Consider the following 20052-nt stretch of genomic DNA (forward strand, 5'->3'; position numbering starts at 1 on the left):
GACGTTAAATATTAAATAATAAATAATCTCTTTTGATCAGAATCTTAAAACGAGATTAATGTTTATAAGTTTCATTCTAATTCCGAGGATATATATTAATATATATTAGAGATTAAAAAAATGAATCTTTCATTCAAACAGGAAATTCTTCGTTTGCCTGGCTATGTGGTTCAACATGCATAATACTGGCAACTCCGTAGAATATTAGGAAATCGATCGACATCGTGATCGAATATCGATCCATTGAATAGCTTAAAACGGATCAATGGAAGGATCATGATTGGGGAATTATTGGCATGCATCGGCAGACATTATCGCATGAGGAGTGGCGACAAATTAAATTATTTCATTTTTATTTTTATTGTCTGTCCAACGCCGCTAGTGCATGATGATTGAGAAATCGCAAATGGATGCATGCATGCATGCAGGCACGTACCTGAACATGTATATAAATCCAAATATACATGGAGTTTGAGCCCGCTTAGGAACAAACATCGATCAGGCTCAGCTTGAAATTAAGCTACTATGTATGTCGTAAAAAAAAAAAAGAAACTCTAATAAAAAAATAATAATAATACAGAAGGAAATCGAAATTAAGAGATCAGATGCTAACGGACGATAATGAAATAGATATTGACCTCCCCTAGCCTTTGGCACCAGCCAATAAAGGAAATCGAAATTAAGAGATCAGATGCTAATGGACGATAATGAAATAGATATTGACCTCCCGTAGCCTTTGGCACCAGCTAAAGGACATCGAAATTAGTCGTGAATGTTGCTGTCCAAGAGCGAGGGGATGTATCATAGGTTCTACTTTGTAAAAAATGTAATTACCGAGAGATCAGAGATCACGCGACAGCTAGAAAAAATTCCAATTGATATGATCATGCATGCACGTGGTTGCTATCCTTTTCTTATCTCAAAGAAGAAGACGTAGCCTTGATCTATCGCTTACGTAGAGGAGAGTGTGGTGCCATTTTTTTTATCGCAGTTTAAACCCTTGACGAACTTTAGATGAGCTTGACATTAAATGGCATGAATCATCCGGTCCCACTTTACAGAGAAATAAATGGTTCTAAGAATTGATGAGGGTTTGACTGGCAGATTTGTGCACCACAAAATCTAACCATCTCGTATGTATACAACCGGCCTTGTGGTGCCACGACGGTGCCGGAAAATTAAATTAAAGGATCTCGAATGTTTCTGATCATGATCATTTCAACTCCCTTATCAATTCTCAGTTACAAAACAGAACAAAAAACTATATATATAAAATATATATTCTGGATAATTCTCTATCTCTCTCTCGGGAAGAAATAGTGTCGGCAAGCATCATGTACATGGATATTATCGATATCAAACGTTGATCATGTCCCACATGAAAAACGACGCGTGAGCAACGTCCTCTTCTTTGCACGAAAGCAAATTGACCACACACTTGCATGATTTTTTCCACGATAAATAGCTTTCAATTGAATGAATGTGCCATATTAAAAGATATATTGCTTTCAAAAAAAGAAAAAGATATTGCTTTCGTTCAAGCTAGCCATAAATCTCATCTTTTTTCATGCCTAACTAGCAGCTTAAAAGATAGATCAGATAGAGCTAGCACGGACCCGTACCAACTCGCATTCCCATATAAATCTCATTAGACTGTTCTCTCGATAGGTTGGGTGCACGTTCGGCTGTAACATTGACCAATCGTGTTGCCAAAGTGGACATTATTTTTATGGGCCCTGAAAAAAATGGACGTAGATAACACCTAATTACAGCTTCCTCATTTGCGATACGCCGTCAATTCGCACTTGGACAATATGCTTTGGCCGGGCTCTTCATTACAATTAGCAGGGCCAACAGTACTGATACGTAATTGCTTGCACTTTTAATTAGCATGGTCTTATAATATTGGTAGTACTGTGCTGTTCTTTAATATTAATTAGGTTTGTGATTTCAGAAGTACTTCTGATCGATGAAGGTCATATTCATGTATCAGGTGAGCTGCAGAAAAAACCCTGTACAGAATTATAATATTGAAAATTGTCCGCCTATATATAGATCATCGGACATTATAATATATCTTTTTTATATTTGGAAAAAAAGAAAAGAAAAAAAAGGAGGACCTACCCGACCAATTTTCGAAATGGATCGAAGAAAGCAGCAAGCTGGAACGTCCTTCGTGAGGATATTTTGTAGCAAGTTATTTTATACGTACTAATTTGGTAATAAATTCCAATAAATAGTCAGGAAATATATGTATTATCAAGAATCCGTAGGCTGGAGAGGTGATGCGCGCGCGCGGTAACCTTGACAAAGGGGTCAGAGTTCAGACTTCGAAGTAGTACTTCCATAATCCAGCATGCATCAAATTATTATAAAGCATTATTAATTCTAATCCAAATGTTCAAAAGTTAAAACTTCTTATCATCGTAGAATTATAATTAATTATATATGTCGATCGAAATCCCACTAATGATGGTTGTAATTAATTTGTCCGGAAACGACCAACCTGCCGATGTACCTACGAATTATTAATGCGTACATACCTCCATTATAATTATAAATCCTTTCTTAAATTAAATTAATAAATGGATCAATGATGAAAAATAGTTTTTTTTTTTTTTTTTTGTTAAGAAAAAGGAGAGGCAGGATCAACCAATGTAGTAACCCTCTTTGAGCATGACCATGATCCTCCTCGGACATGACCATGATAGGAGTATCTCCCCTCTACAGAATGTCCGATTTGAGCCATAATTACTACTCCAAAGATGAGTCTAATATTTACAGCACTTCTAAAGTATCCAACTAGTTCAAAGCACATCATATGGCCTAAATGTCAGATTTTACTACCACAAGTGATTCAACTTAATTATATCTTAACTTAAACTCTTAATCTTGAAATCATAAAGTATCAATTCGTACCAATTGAGCTACCACCTTGGTGGTGATGACAATTAGGTTGATCCATTAAAAAGACTGCTAACCAGATATTTGTTTTAAAGATCAGACAGATGAAACATCGATGCTAATATATAATGGGTTTTTAAGAATTTTATATGGTAACTGATAATCTGTACAGCCAAATTAGTGAACCAATTAAAAAAGGTTTGGAGAGGGCAGGCAAAGACGTACACATGACATGATTCTCCCTCATCGATCTAATTATTGCAATATCAAAAAGGTGGTGTGGGTGCTACTTGGGGATCATAATTCTTATGGGGCTGTCTAGTGGGTGGAAAGCTTAATGTCCCTTATGGGGACCATCATGTGGATCCATGAACATGCTTTCATAAAACTCATATTAAAATCCATCCCTATTATTGAAACATACTCCTCATTATTCATCAACACGTGTCCGGTTGTTAAGCTGGATGATCATCAATTGCTTTATATATACCGTTTAGTACTACTAATTCTTAATTAGAACCTTCATCTGTGGGATCTCACCCATGCAACTAGTAATTGCCCAGGCCTTGAGTCGATCTGCTTAATTGATCTCTACCTCATGCTAATTAATCAGAACTTTAGCTAATAATTAATTTGCATCAAAAGGAAGGGCTTGATCTATATATATATATATATGATCAAGATCATCAGAAAAAGCTAGCTTTTCCTCATCTTTTCTTTGATACACTCTGATCATAAACTCCTCAATTAATCCGATTAATGTGTACACTTAAAAGGAAAGCCTTAATGATAGTTGGGCTCATTATTAAAAGCTCCTCCCTCGATCAGTGCCTTTCCTTGGAATTCTTTTACCATTCGGCCTCCATATATATTCCAAAAATAAATTATTTTTCAATTTATTTCTCCAAAGTTTTATCTGATCAGAGACATAAAGGGGATGAAAAGTTTCTGATGAAAAGAAGGTTGTCATGAGATACGAAATTATATATCGACCAGACACGGGTTTATTTTCCACGACCTTCTCGCCCTTTTGACATATCGAATACTCTAGTACGTACCGTGTAGCATGCATCCGGACACATTAATAGATATTTGTCAAAATTATTTAATTTTAAAAATAGTAATTATTAAAATATGATTTAACAGCTTTGAAAAAGTCAGATATTTGACTAGCTAGCTATAGCCATTTGAATTGGGATTTCATCGGAATTGTTAGAACTCGTCATTTCAACAAACTGATCTCTCGAACAGGGAGTCGGAACTGTCACCTCCTTTTTTCGCTTTAATTGTTTTCCATTTTAAACGTCATACTTTTTTTTTTCCATGTTTATTGGAAATCTCCATTCTAGAATCTATTATATTTCAATGTTAATCAGTTTTTTATTCAAAAAAATCAATTTTAATTTAGTAATAAAAGAACTAAATTAGCATGCCAGACTATATATATATATATATATATGTACAAGTTGATCTGTACGAACAAAAAGGATATAAGATCCCCCATCCGTTTCTCTCTCTGCCCTTCCCTCTCTCACCGTAAAACCCTGCATTCAAAGGCTCATGGATTACCTCCAGTGATTTCCTCGATCCAATCTCAGCGGCCCTGTTCGTAAACTTCATGGCGGCCTTTGTTTTTCTGCTTCTTTGTGTTACTCTCGCTGCTATCCCTTTCTTCTTCCTGTTCCGTGCCTCTCGGTGCCGGAGGCGGATGCTGCCACCAGGAAACCTCGGCCTCCCTTTCATCGGGGAGACTCTGCAACTCATTTCGGCTTACAAGACCGAGAATCCTGAGCCGTTCATCGACGAGCGGGTGAAACGGTTCGGACCCATATTCACGACCCACGTTTTCGGCGAGCCCACCGTGTTCTCCGCCGACCCAGAGACAAATAGGTTCATCTTGATGAACGAAGGGAAGCTTTTTGACTGTAGCTACCCCGCCTCGATATCGAACCTGCTGGGAAGGCATTCTTTGTTGCTCATGAAGGGTAGCCTTCATAAAAGAATGCACTCTCTCACCATGAGCTTCGCCAACTCGTCGAACATCAGGGACCATCTTTTGGTCGATATAGACCGGTTGGTCCGGCTCAATTTGGATTCTTGGAACGGTCGGATCTTTCTCATGGAGGAGGCCAAGAAGGTGAAATCAATTTTAATGTAATTAGCATTCGGGACTAATTCATTTTTTCACCGAGGGAAAAAAAAAAAAAAAAAAAAAAAAAACTTATTGCCAAAATGTTCATTGAGTCGACTCGGTTCTGTGTGGTCTGATGTTACCACAGTTCAGGCTTCAGGCTAGGGGTCCTGTGTCGCACATTAGAGTTGCTCAGCACTTTACCTTGGCTCGGGTTAGTAATAATTGAGCAGAGACATTCTTCCCTCTTAATTTGTCTAATTAATGGTGTGTGTCATACTTCTTGTTAAAGAAGTAGTGGCGATTAAGATTCCATGTCTAGTGGGTGACATGCATACGTGCCTGTGCACGTTGGTGTGTAAAAGTTTACTGCTAAAACTCAATTCTCTCTAGGTCATCATATCATAGGCACATTTGTAATATGCTCTTCTCTCTCTGATCTTTCTCTCTCATCATCATAGTTTTTCTTTTTCTTTTGTTGGATAAGTTCATTAATTTTCATAATAACCTCTCAAGAGGCTTGTTTTAGGTTATATAAGAGAACACTTATATTTTTCCCCCTCGTTGCAGATAACATTTGAGTTAACGGTGAAGCAGCTGATGAGCTTTGATCCAGGGGAATGGACTGAAAGTCTGAGGAAGGAGTACGTTCTAGTCATTGAGGGCTTTTTTACCGTTGCTTTGCCTTTCTTCTCGACCACTTACAGCAGAGCCATCAAAGTATATTGTTTCTCTCACTAATAGATTTTATTACCGTTTAGCTTTTACGTTGTCGAGAAAACTACAAGATCGAGTTTTGTTTTCTTATACTAAGCTAGGTTTTCCTAGCTAGCAAACGTCATTTTTTTTTCTTGTCTTAATCATCCCTATTAAGTTTGTTATTGCTATCCTGTTATGAAGGCCAGAACTAAGGTAGCAGAGGCATTGAGCTTGATAGTGAAGCAAAGAAGGAAACAGAGCGAAGCGGGAGAGAAAAAGAAAGACATCTTGGAAACCCTCTTGGCCGGAGACTACGGATTCTCCGACGAGCATATTGTAGATTTCTTGCTGGCTCTTCTTGTTGCCGGCTATGAAACAACCTCAACTATTATGACTCTCGCCGTTAAGTTTCTGACTGAAACACCTCTAGCTCTTGCTCAGCTCAAGGTTTGTAACTTTGTATGCCTCTCTCACCCTCTCCCCCTCTCTGCCCTCGGACCGTCACGTGCTCCTTTTTTTTTTTTTTGCTTGCTGGTTTGATGTTTGGTCAATAATTCTCTCTCCCGGTATACCTAGGCCCCACTGCCAAAATGATAGAGAGTTGCCTAACTCGTTAGGAACGTTATTTTCATTATCTGAAAATCCTCATCCGTCCACATTGGACGCTTTTACTACCGATATGTGGGTAAGATCTCATGCTTTGTTTTACTGTTTGTCATTGACAAATGAGAGCAGTACTACTTGAGCACGCACGTACGTCTTTAACCTTTTAAAAAAAAAAAAAATTTTGGTTTGTTTGATGGGCTACATGTCTCAACTTTTTGGCAAAAACCGAAACTTTATGCCTCACTCAAAAGGTAAATTAATTTCATATATTGTTGTGCAGTATGATCACCCTCTCAATTTTGCTACATTTTGAGTATAGTCTGGGAGCTGGAGAGATTATTCTTCTGAATTACCGAAATTCTTGCAAGCAAATCTGAGAAAAAAGGGAAAGCTTTTCTTCCAGTAGGCAGTAAAGTGTCTTTTAAAAAAATTAAAATAGGAGTAAAGGTGCGTATGCCCCGGGAAGTGTAACTACGTGGTCAAAAGTAAAAGGAAAGGTACAGACCGTAAAGTCAAAGTAGTAGAAAAAAAAAAAAAACAATTCGTCGAAAACCAACGGACAAAATGATGGTCTTTCTTCCAAAACTGCCCGTCTCAAGATGCGCTTAGACGTGTCAGATTCTGATAACACATGATCTTTGACCACAGGGCCCCTCACGTGCAACGGTGTGAGGGGGTATTTCTGGCACCGAAGATTGCACGGTCTCTATGGGTCATCGGAAATCGTGTGGTTCAGAGTTCGAGGTCTGTAAAGGATCAGACGGTGAACAAGTGAAGGATGATGAGGTCATAGAGACACGAGACACCACCCTAGCGTGCCCCTCTCTATATTCCTAGGATTGTTTTTGGTTTCTGTGCGCACACGTGATTAGTGTAGCGTCACCGTCGGATTATCTTTTGATTCAATGAGGGGTGGGGCCAGTCAGTGGTAACCACCAAGTCATTAGGGATACCGCATTGTCCATCTCGGCTTTCTATCACTGAACATTAAATGGGCTTAAATCCCCTCTCTCTCTCTCTGTGGACCCTTTTGCAGTCATTAGGAACACCACGCCCACATGGTCCATGTTGGCTTTTAACACAACATTAAATGGGCTTAAATACTCTTCTAAGGTATATACACTTTTCCTCGGCACTCTAAATGGTGTAATCAGATATAGCTTCGGCTCACAAAATTAGAGGTAGCGTGTGGGCTTTCAATGCAGCAGGTTGACATTTTTTGTTTATGTTTATCCAAATTGTTTTAGCCAAGGGTACAGTAGTTTGTATCAAATCCTACCATTTTGTGCAGTGGTCTAATGGTTGATGCGTATGTTGTGTATGGCAGGAAGAGCACGACCAAATTAGAGCAGAGAAGAGAGAGAACGAGGCTCTTGAATGGAGTGATTACAAGTCTATGCCATTCACTCAATGTGTAAGTACATGATTTAATGAACCCAACATCAGTATCACTACAGATGTCAAAAGCTTGATTTTGTGGTGGTTGCCTTGCTGAGATGTTCTTTTTTATTTTTCCCGTTGTGATTTCAAGGTTGTTAACGAAACTCTGCGGGTCGCAAACATAATTGGTGGGATATTCAGGAGAGCAATGACAGACATCCCTATAAAGGGTAAGGACTTTTCCTGAAAAGTTAAGGATAATTTTATCTACAGATTAAGGGTAAGATGGTGTATTTATCTCATTGGAACAGGTTATACAATTCCTAAAGGATGGAAGGTTTTTGCATCATTTCGGGCTGTACATTTGGACCGTGACCACTTCAAAGATGCTCGCTCTTTTAATCCATGGAGATGGCAGGTAACTACTCTCTGTCGACTGTCCCTGATCACCTTCAAATCTCTCACACTCTTCATGTACATGTCCTGTGTTTTAGCTGCTCCTAATTAAAAGAATCATCACAATTTTGAACATGTGTATCTAAATAAACAGGAGAATTCGGGAACAACAAGCGCAGGGAATGTGTTTACGCCATTTGGAGGAGGACCGCGGCTGTGCCCTGGCTATGAGCTTGCTAGAGTGGAGCTCTCCGTCTTCCTCCACCACCTAGTCACTCGTTTGAGGTTAGTGGAGTGAACAATTGGCATACATACAATATTATCTTTATGATTCGCGTTCTATTATCCATTTATATATATTGCATTTGTCGTCATTGGGAATGCAGTTGGGTTCCTGCTGAAGAGGATAAGTTGGTTTTCTTCCCAACCACCAGGACGCAGAAGCGGTATCCGATCAACGTGCAGCGTCGAAATCATGTGTCCAAGTTGTGTAAAGAGTAAGACCAGGAAAAATGAAAGAGAGGCAATTTGCAAGAGCCAAGAGGGGGGTGTAATCCCGCTGATCTGATCGTGTCAGTAGGAAATAAAATCAAATTATTCGCTTACTAGCCGATGTAAATTAATTTTATTCAAAATGTTGTTTTACTTACAGCAGCTGTATCAATGGCTGCGTATTATTTTTCTCCTCAATACATCCAATTGCAAGCAACCTTCAGATTCCAGCTCCCAATACATAAATTGCTCTCGCTAGCACGCAAACTTTGTTGTCAAAATCAATATTAATATGATCTTTTGGTTGGCCTGGAAACTAATATTTGGGAGATGAAGAGAGAGATTTCTCTAAATTTCATTCCTAATAATCATACAAATACAAACTATTTTTTTATTTTTAATTTTCAACCTTTTTATCTAATTAAATTGTTATAATTTTTATAAATTTCAAAACAAATTACAAAAATCAGTATAGCCTTTTCAAACTTCTAAATAAAAATTATATTCAAACAATTTTTTTAATTTTTAATATTTTTATTCAATTTTTTCTCTTGTTTTTCAAAATTTAATAAAATATTTTAATTCAAACTATATTTATTCATAGAATTCTAAGCTACTACAAGTGTCCTAAAAAGGAATAAATCCTTTTGGGAAAAAACCAAAAACAAAAACCAACCTCATAAGCCTAAAAAATCGTGAACTCGGAAATTACGTTTTAACGGCAATCAGTAGAAGTAATGTTTCATATAAATCATCATTTTGCAATCCAATCGTGTTTCTTTCATGTTAGCAATGGGAAGAGATTAACATTACTCGGCAGTCAAGACCAAGGAATTGTAGCACAAAGACGAAGAGCCTCTAGTTCTCCCAAGGAAGTGCATGTCAAAATATCACCCATAAGATATACTATACAGACTCATATCATCTACCTCTCAAAACATGCAAGAACTATCTCTCGAACTGCTCACGGGCGCCCACGGGGCAGGGGCAGGGGCAGGGGCGGGGGCTGCGGTTTGCTAAAAGTTAAATAGGTACTCAGTCGCCAGGTGATTGCTATGCAAAGTGCAAATCACCGAAGCTCCAAAGACTAGAAGTGGCTCCCGTGATTCTTCTTCATACTCACTAGAAGGGTACTTCAATCACCCGGTAATCCACCCTGTAAACAATCACTGAAACGGTAGGTTTCAGAATCTTCTGCTTTCCCGGTTTTTTAATGCAGCCTCCACGAGCTTTGCTTTTTGTGTATTCTCACTATTGACAAGTGAAAGCTTCTCGAGCGAGGATTTCAGCTGGGAGATGTGGGTATCATGGCCAAAATCCTTCTTAGCTGATATTTGTCTTGGTCGATTTGATATGTTATCCTTTGGAGATTGTGTATACCTTCTTAGCCTCGCGGCCAAAGCATCAATGGATGTGTGTAAAGCATCCAACTCAACTCCTGTGTAGTGGCCTACATAGCGAGAACATTTTATGTAAATAAAGTGCAAGCAAAATGCAAAATCATAATGATGTCTACAAGATCACGTTACGAATAATCTTGATAAGCATAGTCAATCATGGTCAATTGAATTATATGAGCAATAGTATTGAGCTACCATGCTAGGAAAATTTGTATCAATGCAAAACTTTTTCTTTCAAAGGATTTCACCACAGTATTTATAATGGACAAGAAGTTCATCACCAAGCTCAGATTTGAACTGACGCTCTGCCCTCGACAGTGGTCTTTTGTGAGCACCAGGCAAGTTTCTCAACCCTTGCAAGCGCTGCTCCAGAAAATTTTGCAGCTGGATTGCTCGATCAATCCTCTCCTCCAACCTTGAGTGCTTATCCGCAACTTTCTGAAGCTTCTGCTGTGCCTCAACTAAACGTCTGTGTTGGTCGTCGATTATTCTCTTCAACTGAGGCCCATGATGCTTGATCTCAAAGTGAACCTAGAAAATAGGGGTAAAATGTTGATATGATATCATCTCAAATTCACAACAATCTGGTAGGTAGTCTGCTGTTCGTCTTCTAGGCAGATCAAGTTATTACCATGTATGAGCAATGCATTAAAGTGGTGGACATTCCTAAAATCATAAACCTCAGGATTACGGAACTGAGAAAGCAAACGTATTTTCACAATACTGGATATATTCCTCTGATGCATTAAATGCTGTTATAGATCTGTATGATCATTTAGGCTACCCAAAAGCAGATCCTGTTGAAAACATGGGACTGCTTTATTGACTACTTACAAATATTTACTTTCTCTGAAAGGAGTCAAACTTTAACCATGATAGTTCATCCAACTTTTGGGACTCTTTTTTTCAGCTGGTTTAAAGCCAAACAAACATTGGGAAGATCCTTAGTTCATGAATGGGCAAATTCTTATGTGTTTTTCGCATTTTGCCCAAGATCAAGCCTAATGCACAACAAAACTTAAAAATGAAAAGTGAGATCTTGAAAGCTAATTATGTTAGCTGAGAAAAAGAAAGAAAAAAAGGGAACTTATTATCTCCTGCAATGACTGACAGAGTAACCATATATGAAAGAGGTCCTATTGTAAATATACCCTGTTAATGAGAGTAAAACACGGTTATTGTATGTTTATTGGTAGGTATGTTCTCACCTTATGTGCATACTCCACATAATTTTCATGAAAAAGCTTGAAGTACTGATGAAGGGTTTGCCGACCTTCGATAGAATCAGCAGCAACAGAACGAAGATTTGGTGAGGCCTGTGGAAGAAGAATAGCCTTAGGTCCAATGAGTAGTTCTTTGCTTATAATATCCGGAATATCTCTCTCCTTCTGTTCATCTGAGCTAATGGATTTCTTCTCAATATCAATATGAATAGGCAGCAAAAGATTCCAAGTTTTCATCTCTAGCACAACACATTCTTGAGAAAGTGTGACTCCAACAATCCATGAATATCCAAACGAATCTGATAAAGATACAAAACCACACAGCGGATACTGCATGGAGGTTTCCCCCTGGCATGTACTTAGAACAGGATGCACAGAGGGTGTTCTCATGGTCTCATCCTTGCCAGTGGACTGACATGTAAATGGGAGAAAATGTAACACTATTGAATCAATTCCTCCATCATGAAGGCAAAATAGTCTTTCCGGCATAAGGGGATCAACAAACAGCATGATAAGAGAACCACTATCTGTTTCTCTTGGCAGAGCTAAATCCACTAGAGCCAGTCTCAACAGAGGGGGTGGATGGCCCAACCAAACAGTGTGATCAAGTGGTTGATCAAGCTTCACTACAGGAAGCTTCCCTTTGAATGATTCACATATCATAGCAACACCAAGAATATGGTCATTTGAATCAACACGAAGACGAGGTGGGCTACCAACACTCCAGACCGGCTGAATTTCATCAGCTAGTGCATCAATTTGCAGTTGCCCACCACTCCAGGCAGTTACCAAAATGGAGTCCTTGCTTACAATATTATAAAGAAAACTGACAGCACAGCCTTCGCATTCTGCACCCCGAACTGCTGAATCTTCATCTCCACCATGACCTACTTTCCGCAGTGGACCCTATTAAATACAACAAAATAAGAATGTTGGGCCGTTGGCTTCACGGAAATGTGTAATAAACAAGGCCAAATTTCAAGTGGTAAAACTCGATGAACTATGTTATCACTAGTCAATTACACATTTGAGCATCACTATGCCATGCTAACTTGAGTGTAAGTACAGATTTAGACAGACTTCAGCACATATTAGGTAAATGTGTCTAGATGTCAGATTGGCTCAACCCGGCGAATTTCTCTAAATCTCCCAATGTTATACAGAGCAATACCAAATATAATGGATGATTCATCCACAAATAAAAAATCCCACATTTTAGAAACAAAAACTTCAAATCTTCCACTTGTGTGGCATATCCAATAGGTATATATGACAATCATCTACAGATATAGGCAACCATGAAAAGTAAGTTACATATCCCATATATCTGGCTTCACATAAGTAATTTACACATCTCAGAACATCTATGGAACATGGGCAACTACCAGATCACATAGGCAAGAAAGTATAGATATGTAACATCCCGATCCCAAAAATGTAATTATTATTATTTATTATTATTTTTTTATTAAATAGGTCTTGAGATGGTAATTGTTTTGAATAGGATTTCTCTACTGTTGAACCATATGCCTCTTTTATTTTTCTTTTTGGTTTCCAGAGTGAGTAGTTTTCTTATTTGAAACTAATTTTCAATTCAAACACTTCAAAACTCTTATCCTCTTGAGAGTAGTTTTCCAAAGTTTAGTTGAATTCAAACCCTCCAAATTACCCACGACACTTCCCTCTCCCTCATCTAAAAATCCCACGGGACCCTCAGAATTAAACAAAAGAAACCTTATACTCATAACCACCGTCGCAGCCTCTACAAGCCAAGAACCCACCTCCTTCAACCAAACAGCCGCCACTTCACCGGAATCCACCACAGAGCCCGCCGACAGTGAGTTTTCCTCCCACCTTGACGTCCGTCATTGCCATTTAAGCCTTTCTCGTCGTTTTTCCCTCTGTTGTTACTGACCAAAACCACTGGGTGTTGTGACCAGCCACCATCGATCACATAGAGGAGGTCGGAGCACTTTTCTGACTGCCCATAACCTGTCGGCCAGGCACCCACTGCCACCTCACGCCGTTTCCGGTAAGCTCATGTTGGAATCTTTCTCCCTCCTCTCTCGGTTATTCTCGGCTAGGCAGTTCTCTCTCTAACTCTCTCACTCTTTCTCTCTCTTACGTCGCATCCTGCTCAGAGTACCCAGTGGTGTCACCGACCACTCCCAACCACTCTTGACCCACCATCGCCTCAGCTTCCTCTCGGTGAGCATTGCACGACCACTCCCTTTTGTTTAGTCCCAATTTCCTTTGTTGCGTGATGTGAGCTTTCCCCGCAAGCCTTTATGCTCCCTTTATATTCAGTTTTCCAGAATGACCATGCCATTAGGATGTTTTCCCAAAATGCCTTGTTAGTAAGATGAGTTTTTTTGCTGGGCCTGGGTTTTGTATCTGGGCTAATGTTTTAAATCAGGTGGGCTTGATGATTTTAATGGGCTGGTTGTGTTTGCAGAGAACTGTTTTAGTGATTTTAAGTGGGCTGTTTTCTTTAATTGGGGCTGGGCTGGAATTTAAGTTAACCGAAAGTTTTACATGAATAAATATGAGCCCATAGACTTGTTTTTATCAGAAAATATTTAAGGAATTTTAAGCATATTTCAAAGTATACTTTTTAGTCTATTATTTTAATTAATATTCTAATTGTCTATTCTATTTAACTATGTTTTTAAGAAAATTATTAAATCATATTTTAAATAGAGAATTAAGGAATATGTTACAAGTTTCGAAAAATATTATTATTAATCCTAGTGTAATTGAATACGATTAAATTATCTCTATGGTATGATTTTAAGCATTTAGAATGCTACGACACGTTTTTCTAGAAAAGTTAGTAACGATTAGTGCCTTCTATAGATTACGAGCTACGACGTGAGATTTTGGAAGCAGCGGTAAGAGGTAATTAATATGATCACATAATTGCATGTGTACTGTAATTTTCTATTGGTATATGAAAATATGATATTTGTCTACACTATGTTACGAGCTAAGTCAATGTTAGATTCCTTTCAGGATCTGATGGAGTGAATGATTCTAAAATCACATGGAAGCCATGAAATGTACATGTAGTAATTTAAGTTAAGTATACCATGTAATAAAATAGCCAGATTATGTATGTTATGTTCATGGAGTGATTAAATCATATATGCTATGTAATGTCATGAAGTATTTAGATCAAGTATGTCATGTAAAGTTTACATAGAACTCAGATCATGTATGCCATGGAATGTTTATGAAGTATTTAGCTCATATTATGCCATGTACAAAAATATTTCATGTTATGCTATGCCATGTACAAGGATATGTCATGTTATGCTATGCCAATTACAAGTATATGCCATGCTAGAAAAGTTCATGATATTAAATAAGTTCTCATGCATTAAGAAAGATAAGATGTTTAAGGGTGACACAGACCGAAGCGTGTTCACCACAAGCTATGTTAAGACGATGCCACATACCTAAGTATGGTTCACTATATGTTATGTGAAACATGGACCTAATTGTGTTTCACCCCAAGTTATGTTAAGGATGACACGGACCTAAGTGTGTTCATCACAAGTTATGTTAAGGATAACATGGACCTAAACGTGTTCATCACAAGATATGTTAAGGAAGACATGGACCTAAGCGTATTCATCACAAATTAAGTTAAGGATGACACGGATCTAAGCATGTTCATCACAAGTTATGTTCAGGGTGACAAGGACCTAAGCGTGTTCACCACAAGTTATGATAAGAGGTGCCATGGACCTAAGCATGATTCACCATATCACTCCATGATATGTTAAAAGGTGACACAGACCTAAGCGTGTTCACCACAAGTTATGATAAGCAGTACCACAGACCTAAGCATGGTTCACCATATGTTAAGTGAACACGGACTCAAGCGTGTTTCACTCTATGTTATGACACGTTATGTGGTGCCACAGACTCAAGCATGGTTCACCATATAATAAATGAAAGATAAGATAAACACGTAATTTATGCATTCACGTTATATGTGTGCCATGATTATGTATGTTTCTGCTCATGTTGATGATGAATAGACATGTTATGAGAATCTATGAATGATATATGTTGTTTGAAGAGTCTTTCAAAAATTAGGTCTAAGCTAAATTATATTTTACGGTATGATGTATTATTTACTGAGTATTCGACTCATTTTTTTTGTTTTTGTTTCTTGGTTCTCTTCTACGTTTAACTGTCACAGATGATGATTGTAAGGATGTAAAGCTGGAGGACCAGGAGTAGATCTAGTGCAAGGACTTAATTTCTTTTATAATTTTTGGATAAAAAAGTTATGCGTAGGGTTAGTTTATGTTTTTACTTTACGTTTTTAGTTTCATGTTTTCAAAAAAAAAAAAAAAACAGTTATGTTCAGTTTAATTAATGTTTTCAATAAATGAGGTATTTCAAAATATGAATCTCTTTACCGGGTACTATGCTATGAATGTTAGTGATATCTCTATCCTACGGGAATGGGGTGTTACAAGATACCTGCAAGGAAAGTGATGCATCAAATAAAGCATAAGGATGAGCTCTTAGCATAGAAAGATCTCCCCCTTCCAATTCTGAGTCCGCAAACTCAGGAAATGTTGCTTCCAGCCAAGAAATTGCTACATTAGAATTGCTAACAGCTGTTGAATTGGCCGATTGCAGCCCAAATGTATGAGCATCTGTGTGTATCTCAAGTATAGATTCCCACTTGTAGAAACTGTAGGAAAAACAAAAAAACAAAAACAAAACATACTCACATTCAATAAATATTGTCAGCCAACAAGCAAAAAGGCACACTCAGAATAAACTTTCAGCAAGCCATCAAGAAACTGCAGCCTTATTGAACAACCAATACATTGGATAAGGAATCTGGGTGCATCATAAAACGATGCATCCAGCTTCCTCCATGGCATGCCACTCCAATAGTAATGAGCAAAATAGGTCTCTTCAGGTTGAATCTTAATCGTTGAAGTATCAATCAATAACTCTCTCAAGAAGTAACTCTAAAACATCAAGGAAAGGAGAAAAAAGAAGAAGAAAAGAACAGGTAGATCATAATTTATTGTTACCTTCCAAATGGAACAACTGGGCAGAGGATGTAAATTGTACCATCGGTGTATAAAACAAAAACCTGCACAGTGGCATAAAAGTGAACCAATAGATGAGAAAAACGGCTACAGATTAAACTGCTAATCACAAAATCTATTGCAACAAACAAGATTAATTCATGGAAGATTATATGAAAATAGTTCAAATCCAGATTTACTAAGTCAAGAAGTGCAGGAAACAGCATTTAAACGTGGATCATGATTCTTGATTTCCAGAAAATATCAGCTGAGCCACAGGAAGAACGGAATGGTTTGATGTCCATGGAATGTCATTCTGAATAATTGCAAGCAAACACAAAGCATAGTAATTTTTTTATAAGTAAACACAAAGTGTAGTATTAGAACTGTTTTCATTGATGTGAACAAACCTACCATGAATGAGCGCACACATTAAGCAAAGAATAAGACAGATTTGGGTAAAAAGTGCACCAATGTATTATTGACATTGGTCACAATTATATTAATTTGGGTTTTTTTTTTTTTTTTTTTTTTTGGGGAGGGGGGGGGGGGGGGAAGCAGGAATTTATGCATTAAGAATGTCTCAAAAAGTCAATGTCATTGTGAGTTTCAACTGAACTTACGCTAAACCTATCCCATAAGTGATCCCCTCCAAAAGAAAAATCAACGGGGCAGATTGATGTGGCACTCCTGGATCGACCTGGTTCCACAGGCTGCAAATAATATTCTTGCTCTGGTAGCACAAGATCTGAAGACAAATCAAAGATTCTAAAAGAAAATGAAAAAAAAAAAAAACAGTAAGACCAGATAAGAATTAACCAATGGTTCTCATGTATAAGTCTTAATACAACCCCAAATCTTTTACAGAACCCATAATTATTACCAACATAACACTTCACATGGAAGGTTATTTTTAAAAAACTAATCGAATAATTTATCAGAGAACAAAAGGCACAATCCAAGTAATAAAAAATATATGAGAGGAACCCCTAACTGGGAATAAAAAATAAAAAGAGAAACAACAAAATCACAAAAACTCAGCCCATTAAAACCTAGAGAAGCCGCCCAACGGAACGGAGACTCAGAGAGTGTTGAAAAAGAAGAAACAAATGGAAGTTTAGCAGTTGGGTTTTTTTATATGATGCAGCCTTTTTGTTTTGAACATCTCTTTATTATATTCCCCTACAAAAATAAGTCATTAACCAACCAATATTGTGATACCCCATATGATAAGGATAAGGGTAGGTGGTGTATGGGATTCCACATTACTTGGAAATGAGAAGTTCTCGCTTTTTATAAAGTTCTAATAGGGCTCCAATCATATCATTGACTAGTCCTTTTAGAGTATAGGCCATGTGGTTTGGGCCTTCCATTGGGGCATTACAAATGGTATCAAAGCCTATCACAACCAAAAATGTGGGATTTGAGCTGTGCCACCTACGACAGATTGGCCCGGGAATTTGAGGGGGGAGATTGTTATACCCCATATGATAAGGATAAGGGTGGATAGTGTATGGAATCCGACATTACTTGGAAACGAGAAGTTCTTGCTCTTTATAAGGTTCCAATAAGGCTCTAATTGTATCACTGACTAGTCTTTTTGGAGTATAAGCTATGTGGTTTGGACCTTTCATTGGGGCATTACAAATATGTAGTACAGTTTTAATGCAATAACATGCATGCTACTACCTGAACCTAATAAGAACGCCCCCCCCCCCCCCCCCCACCCCCCCCACAAAAAAAAAGGTAAAAAAGTGGTAAACAAAACAAATAAAAAATAACTTAACTTATACCTGAAAACTGAATCAGAAGAAAGTATTCCCAGGTGTGTGTCACTATATGGGTGCCATGAAACCTGTAGCATACGTATGGCATTGCTGCCATCAGAATAGGTTTGTGGACCGACAGTAACAGTCCTGTAAGAAAGGTACAATAAGAATATTCTCAATGGAAACACTATAACCAATTGCATAGCAGATAATAACCAAGAAAATTGAAAATTTAACACATCAATACACCCATTATATCATAAGTTAAACTTCCCCGCGGGGGGAAGGGGGGTTGCAGACATTTTGGATATCAAGAGTTACCATCAGATCGGAAGGGTTTAAAAGTTTGTATTCTAAAGAGAAGTGCGCCCCAACTTGGATGCGAAAATACAATTCAGTCACTAGTCAGCCAGATTAAGTCACATTTCAGTGATTTCACCAGGTGTTGCTTCCAGAGACGCCCCACTCCACATGCAGAAAATGTGAAAAAAATGGCATCATGTTGCTAGTACCTGCAAATTATTGTATTCTCTTCAGATGAATTATGCCCATAGAGGTACATGATGTATAAACGCTCTGAACCGGCAAGCAGTAGTGCCGATCCATTCCTATTGATGGAGATTTTATGAACTACAAAGTTGAGCTCCATATCTGCTTGCAATACCTATTAACCGATGATATTATTAGCGAAGCACTTCAAGCTAAAAAATGAAACAGAACTAAATGTAGCATTCGAGCATGAGGAGAAGAAGAGGTTTAAAATAAAAATAAGAGGGGCAAACTTTCAAAGCCTTTATGCTTGCTTAGCTCATGTGATAATACTAAGCCATCCAATTTTAGAACCAAAATGATTATTCTCAACTCAACTCTTCAAGAATTTATCCCAACTTCCCAGACACTCAAGTTGGGCTGCAATACTACAGAAAAAAAAAAAAAAAAAAAAAAAAAAAACATATAGAACTAAAAGAAGATCAAATTTTAAACCATATTGAGTTATACCTTTCATTTACCAGCAAGTCAGGGGAAAAGAGCGTAAAAATTGTAAATTAGAGGGAGAGAAGAGGGAGAGAGAGAACCTTAGAGGGCGAAGCAGCAAGAACAGAAGTGGGTTCGGGCTCGCCCAGGCGAATAGAGATGCGATGGAGACAATTCTTGTGGGAGTCCCAGAAGTAGAGTCGGGAGGCACCGTCCCATGCCACCAGGTTCCCAGGAAACGAGGCGATAGACGCATGGGCGACGGTGGAGGTGAAGACGGGGTGGTTGTGGAGGGGAACCCATTGCACTTCATCTTTGGGCGTGACGGAACGCGTTTGCACTATATCCGAATCGTACAAGTCGAAATTGAACCTCATTTTGGTTCCCCAATCTCTCTCTTTCGCTCACTCTTTTGATGTATGCTTCTGCTATGAGCCCGCACTGACTGTTGGAACTTGGAATTTGTTTCCAGGAAATGGTAAGAGAAAACCTAGCAGACACGCTAGCATACTTTTATTTATTTTTTATATAAAAATATTATTTTTAGAACTTTATTTATTTACAGAAATATTCTTTGTATTATAAATTTTTTATATTTTTAATTTCTCAAAGTTTATAACCAAATCGTTCCATCTAAAAAATCAATAACTTTCTTTTTTTACAAACGAATATTCAACACCGACTTTCATTTAATCCATTTTTATGAGTTGAATTTAAAAAAAAAAATAGAAATGAGATCAACGCCTTTACTTCTCGTATGTTTTGATAGGGGTTTTATTAGATCTTCATAAATGATATCAAAGTCAAATAAAATTAAAAAGTGCGTGACTTAAAATCATGATATGTTATGAATCAATCAAAATAGAGAGAGAGTTTCAAAATTGAGAGAGAACGAGAGAGGAGATTCTCTTATTGATCTGTTATCAAACTTATATATTTCTTAAAGAATTCAAGGATAGATATAGGCGTACAAAGGGAACTATGCTAACTTACTATGCTGCATTATGCACTATG

The 20052-nt window shown here is 37.8% G+C and overlaps 2 protein-coding genes across 6 annotated transcripts; one reads left to right on the forward strand and one right to left on the reverse strand.

Moving 5' to 3' along the window:
• The first annotated feature begins 4357 nt into the window (after window positions 1–4357).
• LOC122291997 (cytochrome P450 90A1) lies at window positions 4358–8825 on the forward strand. 2 transcript variants are annotated; one of them, XM_043100128.1, is made up of 8 exons: window positions 4358–5041; window positions 5606–5755; window positions 5936–6181; window positions 7668–7754; window positions 7872–7950; window positions 8032–8138; window positions 8271–8401; window positions 8503–8825. In XM_043100128.1, the coding sequence occupies exons 1-8, from the start codon at window positions 4523–4525 to the stop codon at window positions 8615–8617; spliced, it is 1434 nt and encodes a 477-aa protein (XP_042956062.1). In that variant the 5' UTR covers window positions 4358–4522; the 3' UTR covers window positions 8618–8825. The 2 variants fall into 2 exon arrangements, with proteins under 2 accessions (XP_042956062.1, XP_042956073.1); XM_043100139.1 differs by lacking the exon at window positions 4358–5041 and adding an exon at window positions 5121–5249.
• A 491-nt stretch (window positions 8826–9316) lies between these two features.
• On the reverse strand, window positions 9317–19533 carry LOC122292003 (nuclear pore complex protein NUP88). 4 transcript variants are annotated; one of them, XM_043100151.1, is made up of 9 exons: window positions 19140–19533; window positions 18576–18727; window positions 18088–18210; window positions 16918–17062; window positions 16298–16359; window positions 15729–15945; window positions 11217–12137; window positions 10290–10539; window positions 9317–10058 (listed from the first exon to the last, which is right to left on the reverse strand). In XM_043100151.1, the coding sequence occupies exons 1-9, from the start codon at window positions 19413–19415 to the stop codon at window positions 9793–9795; spliced, it is 2412 nt and encodes an 803-aa protein (XP_042956085.1). In that variant the 5' UTR covers window positions 19416–19533; the 3' UTR covers window positions 9317–9792. The 4 variants fall into 4 exon arrangements, with proteins under 4 accessions (XP_042956085.1, XP_042956109.1, XP_042956094.1 ...); XM_043100175.1 differs by lacking the exon at window positions 18576–18727 and adding an exon at window positions 18385–18575 and having other exon boundaries at window positions 16918–17042; window positions 19140–19275; XM_043100160.1 differs by lacking the exon at window positions 18576–18727 and adding an exon at window positions 18385–18575 and having other exon boundaries at window positions 19140–19275.
• Window positions 19534–20052: the final 519 nt, after the last annotated feature.

The sequence above is a fragment of the Carya illinoinensis genome, chromosome 1 (genome assembly GCF_018687715.1).
Source record: "Carya illinoinensis cultivar Pawnee chromosome 1, C.illinoinensisPawnee_v1, whole genome shotgun sequence".
Lineage (NCBI taxonomy): Eukaryota > Viridiplantae > Streptophyta > Magnoliopsida > Fagales > Juglandaceae > Carya > Carya illinoinensis.

Bases quoted from the DNA above. Each gene is read 5' to 3' on its own strand.
- LOC122291997 (XM_043100128.1), top strand. From the start codon at position 4,523: ATGGCGGCCTTTGTTTTTCTGCTTCTTTGTGTTACTCTCGCTGCTATC. The intron at 5,042-5,605 runs GTGAAATCAATT...CCCTCGTTGCAG, and splicing joins TCATGGAGGAGGCCAAGAAG to ATAACATTTGAGTTAACGGT. The intron at 5,756-5,935 runs GTATATTGTTTC...CCTGTTATGAAG, and splicing joins CTTACAGCAGAGCCATCAAA to GCCAGAACTAAGGTAGCAGA.
- LOC122292003 (XM_043100151.1), bottom strand. From the start codon at position 19,415: ATGAGGTTCAATTTCGACTTGTACGATTCGGATATAGTGCAAACGCGT. The intron at 18,211-18,575 runs GTACTAGCAACA...CCTTTCTTACAG, and splicing joins GAGAATACAATAATTTGCAG to GACTGTTACTGTCGGTCCAC. The intron at 10,540-11,216 runs GTGAGAACATAC...CCTATTTTCTAG, and splicing joins ATGTGGAGTATGCACATAAG to GTTCACTTTGAGATCAAGCA.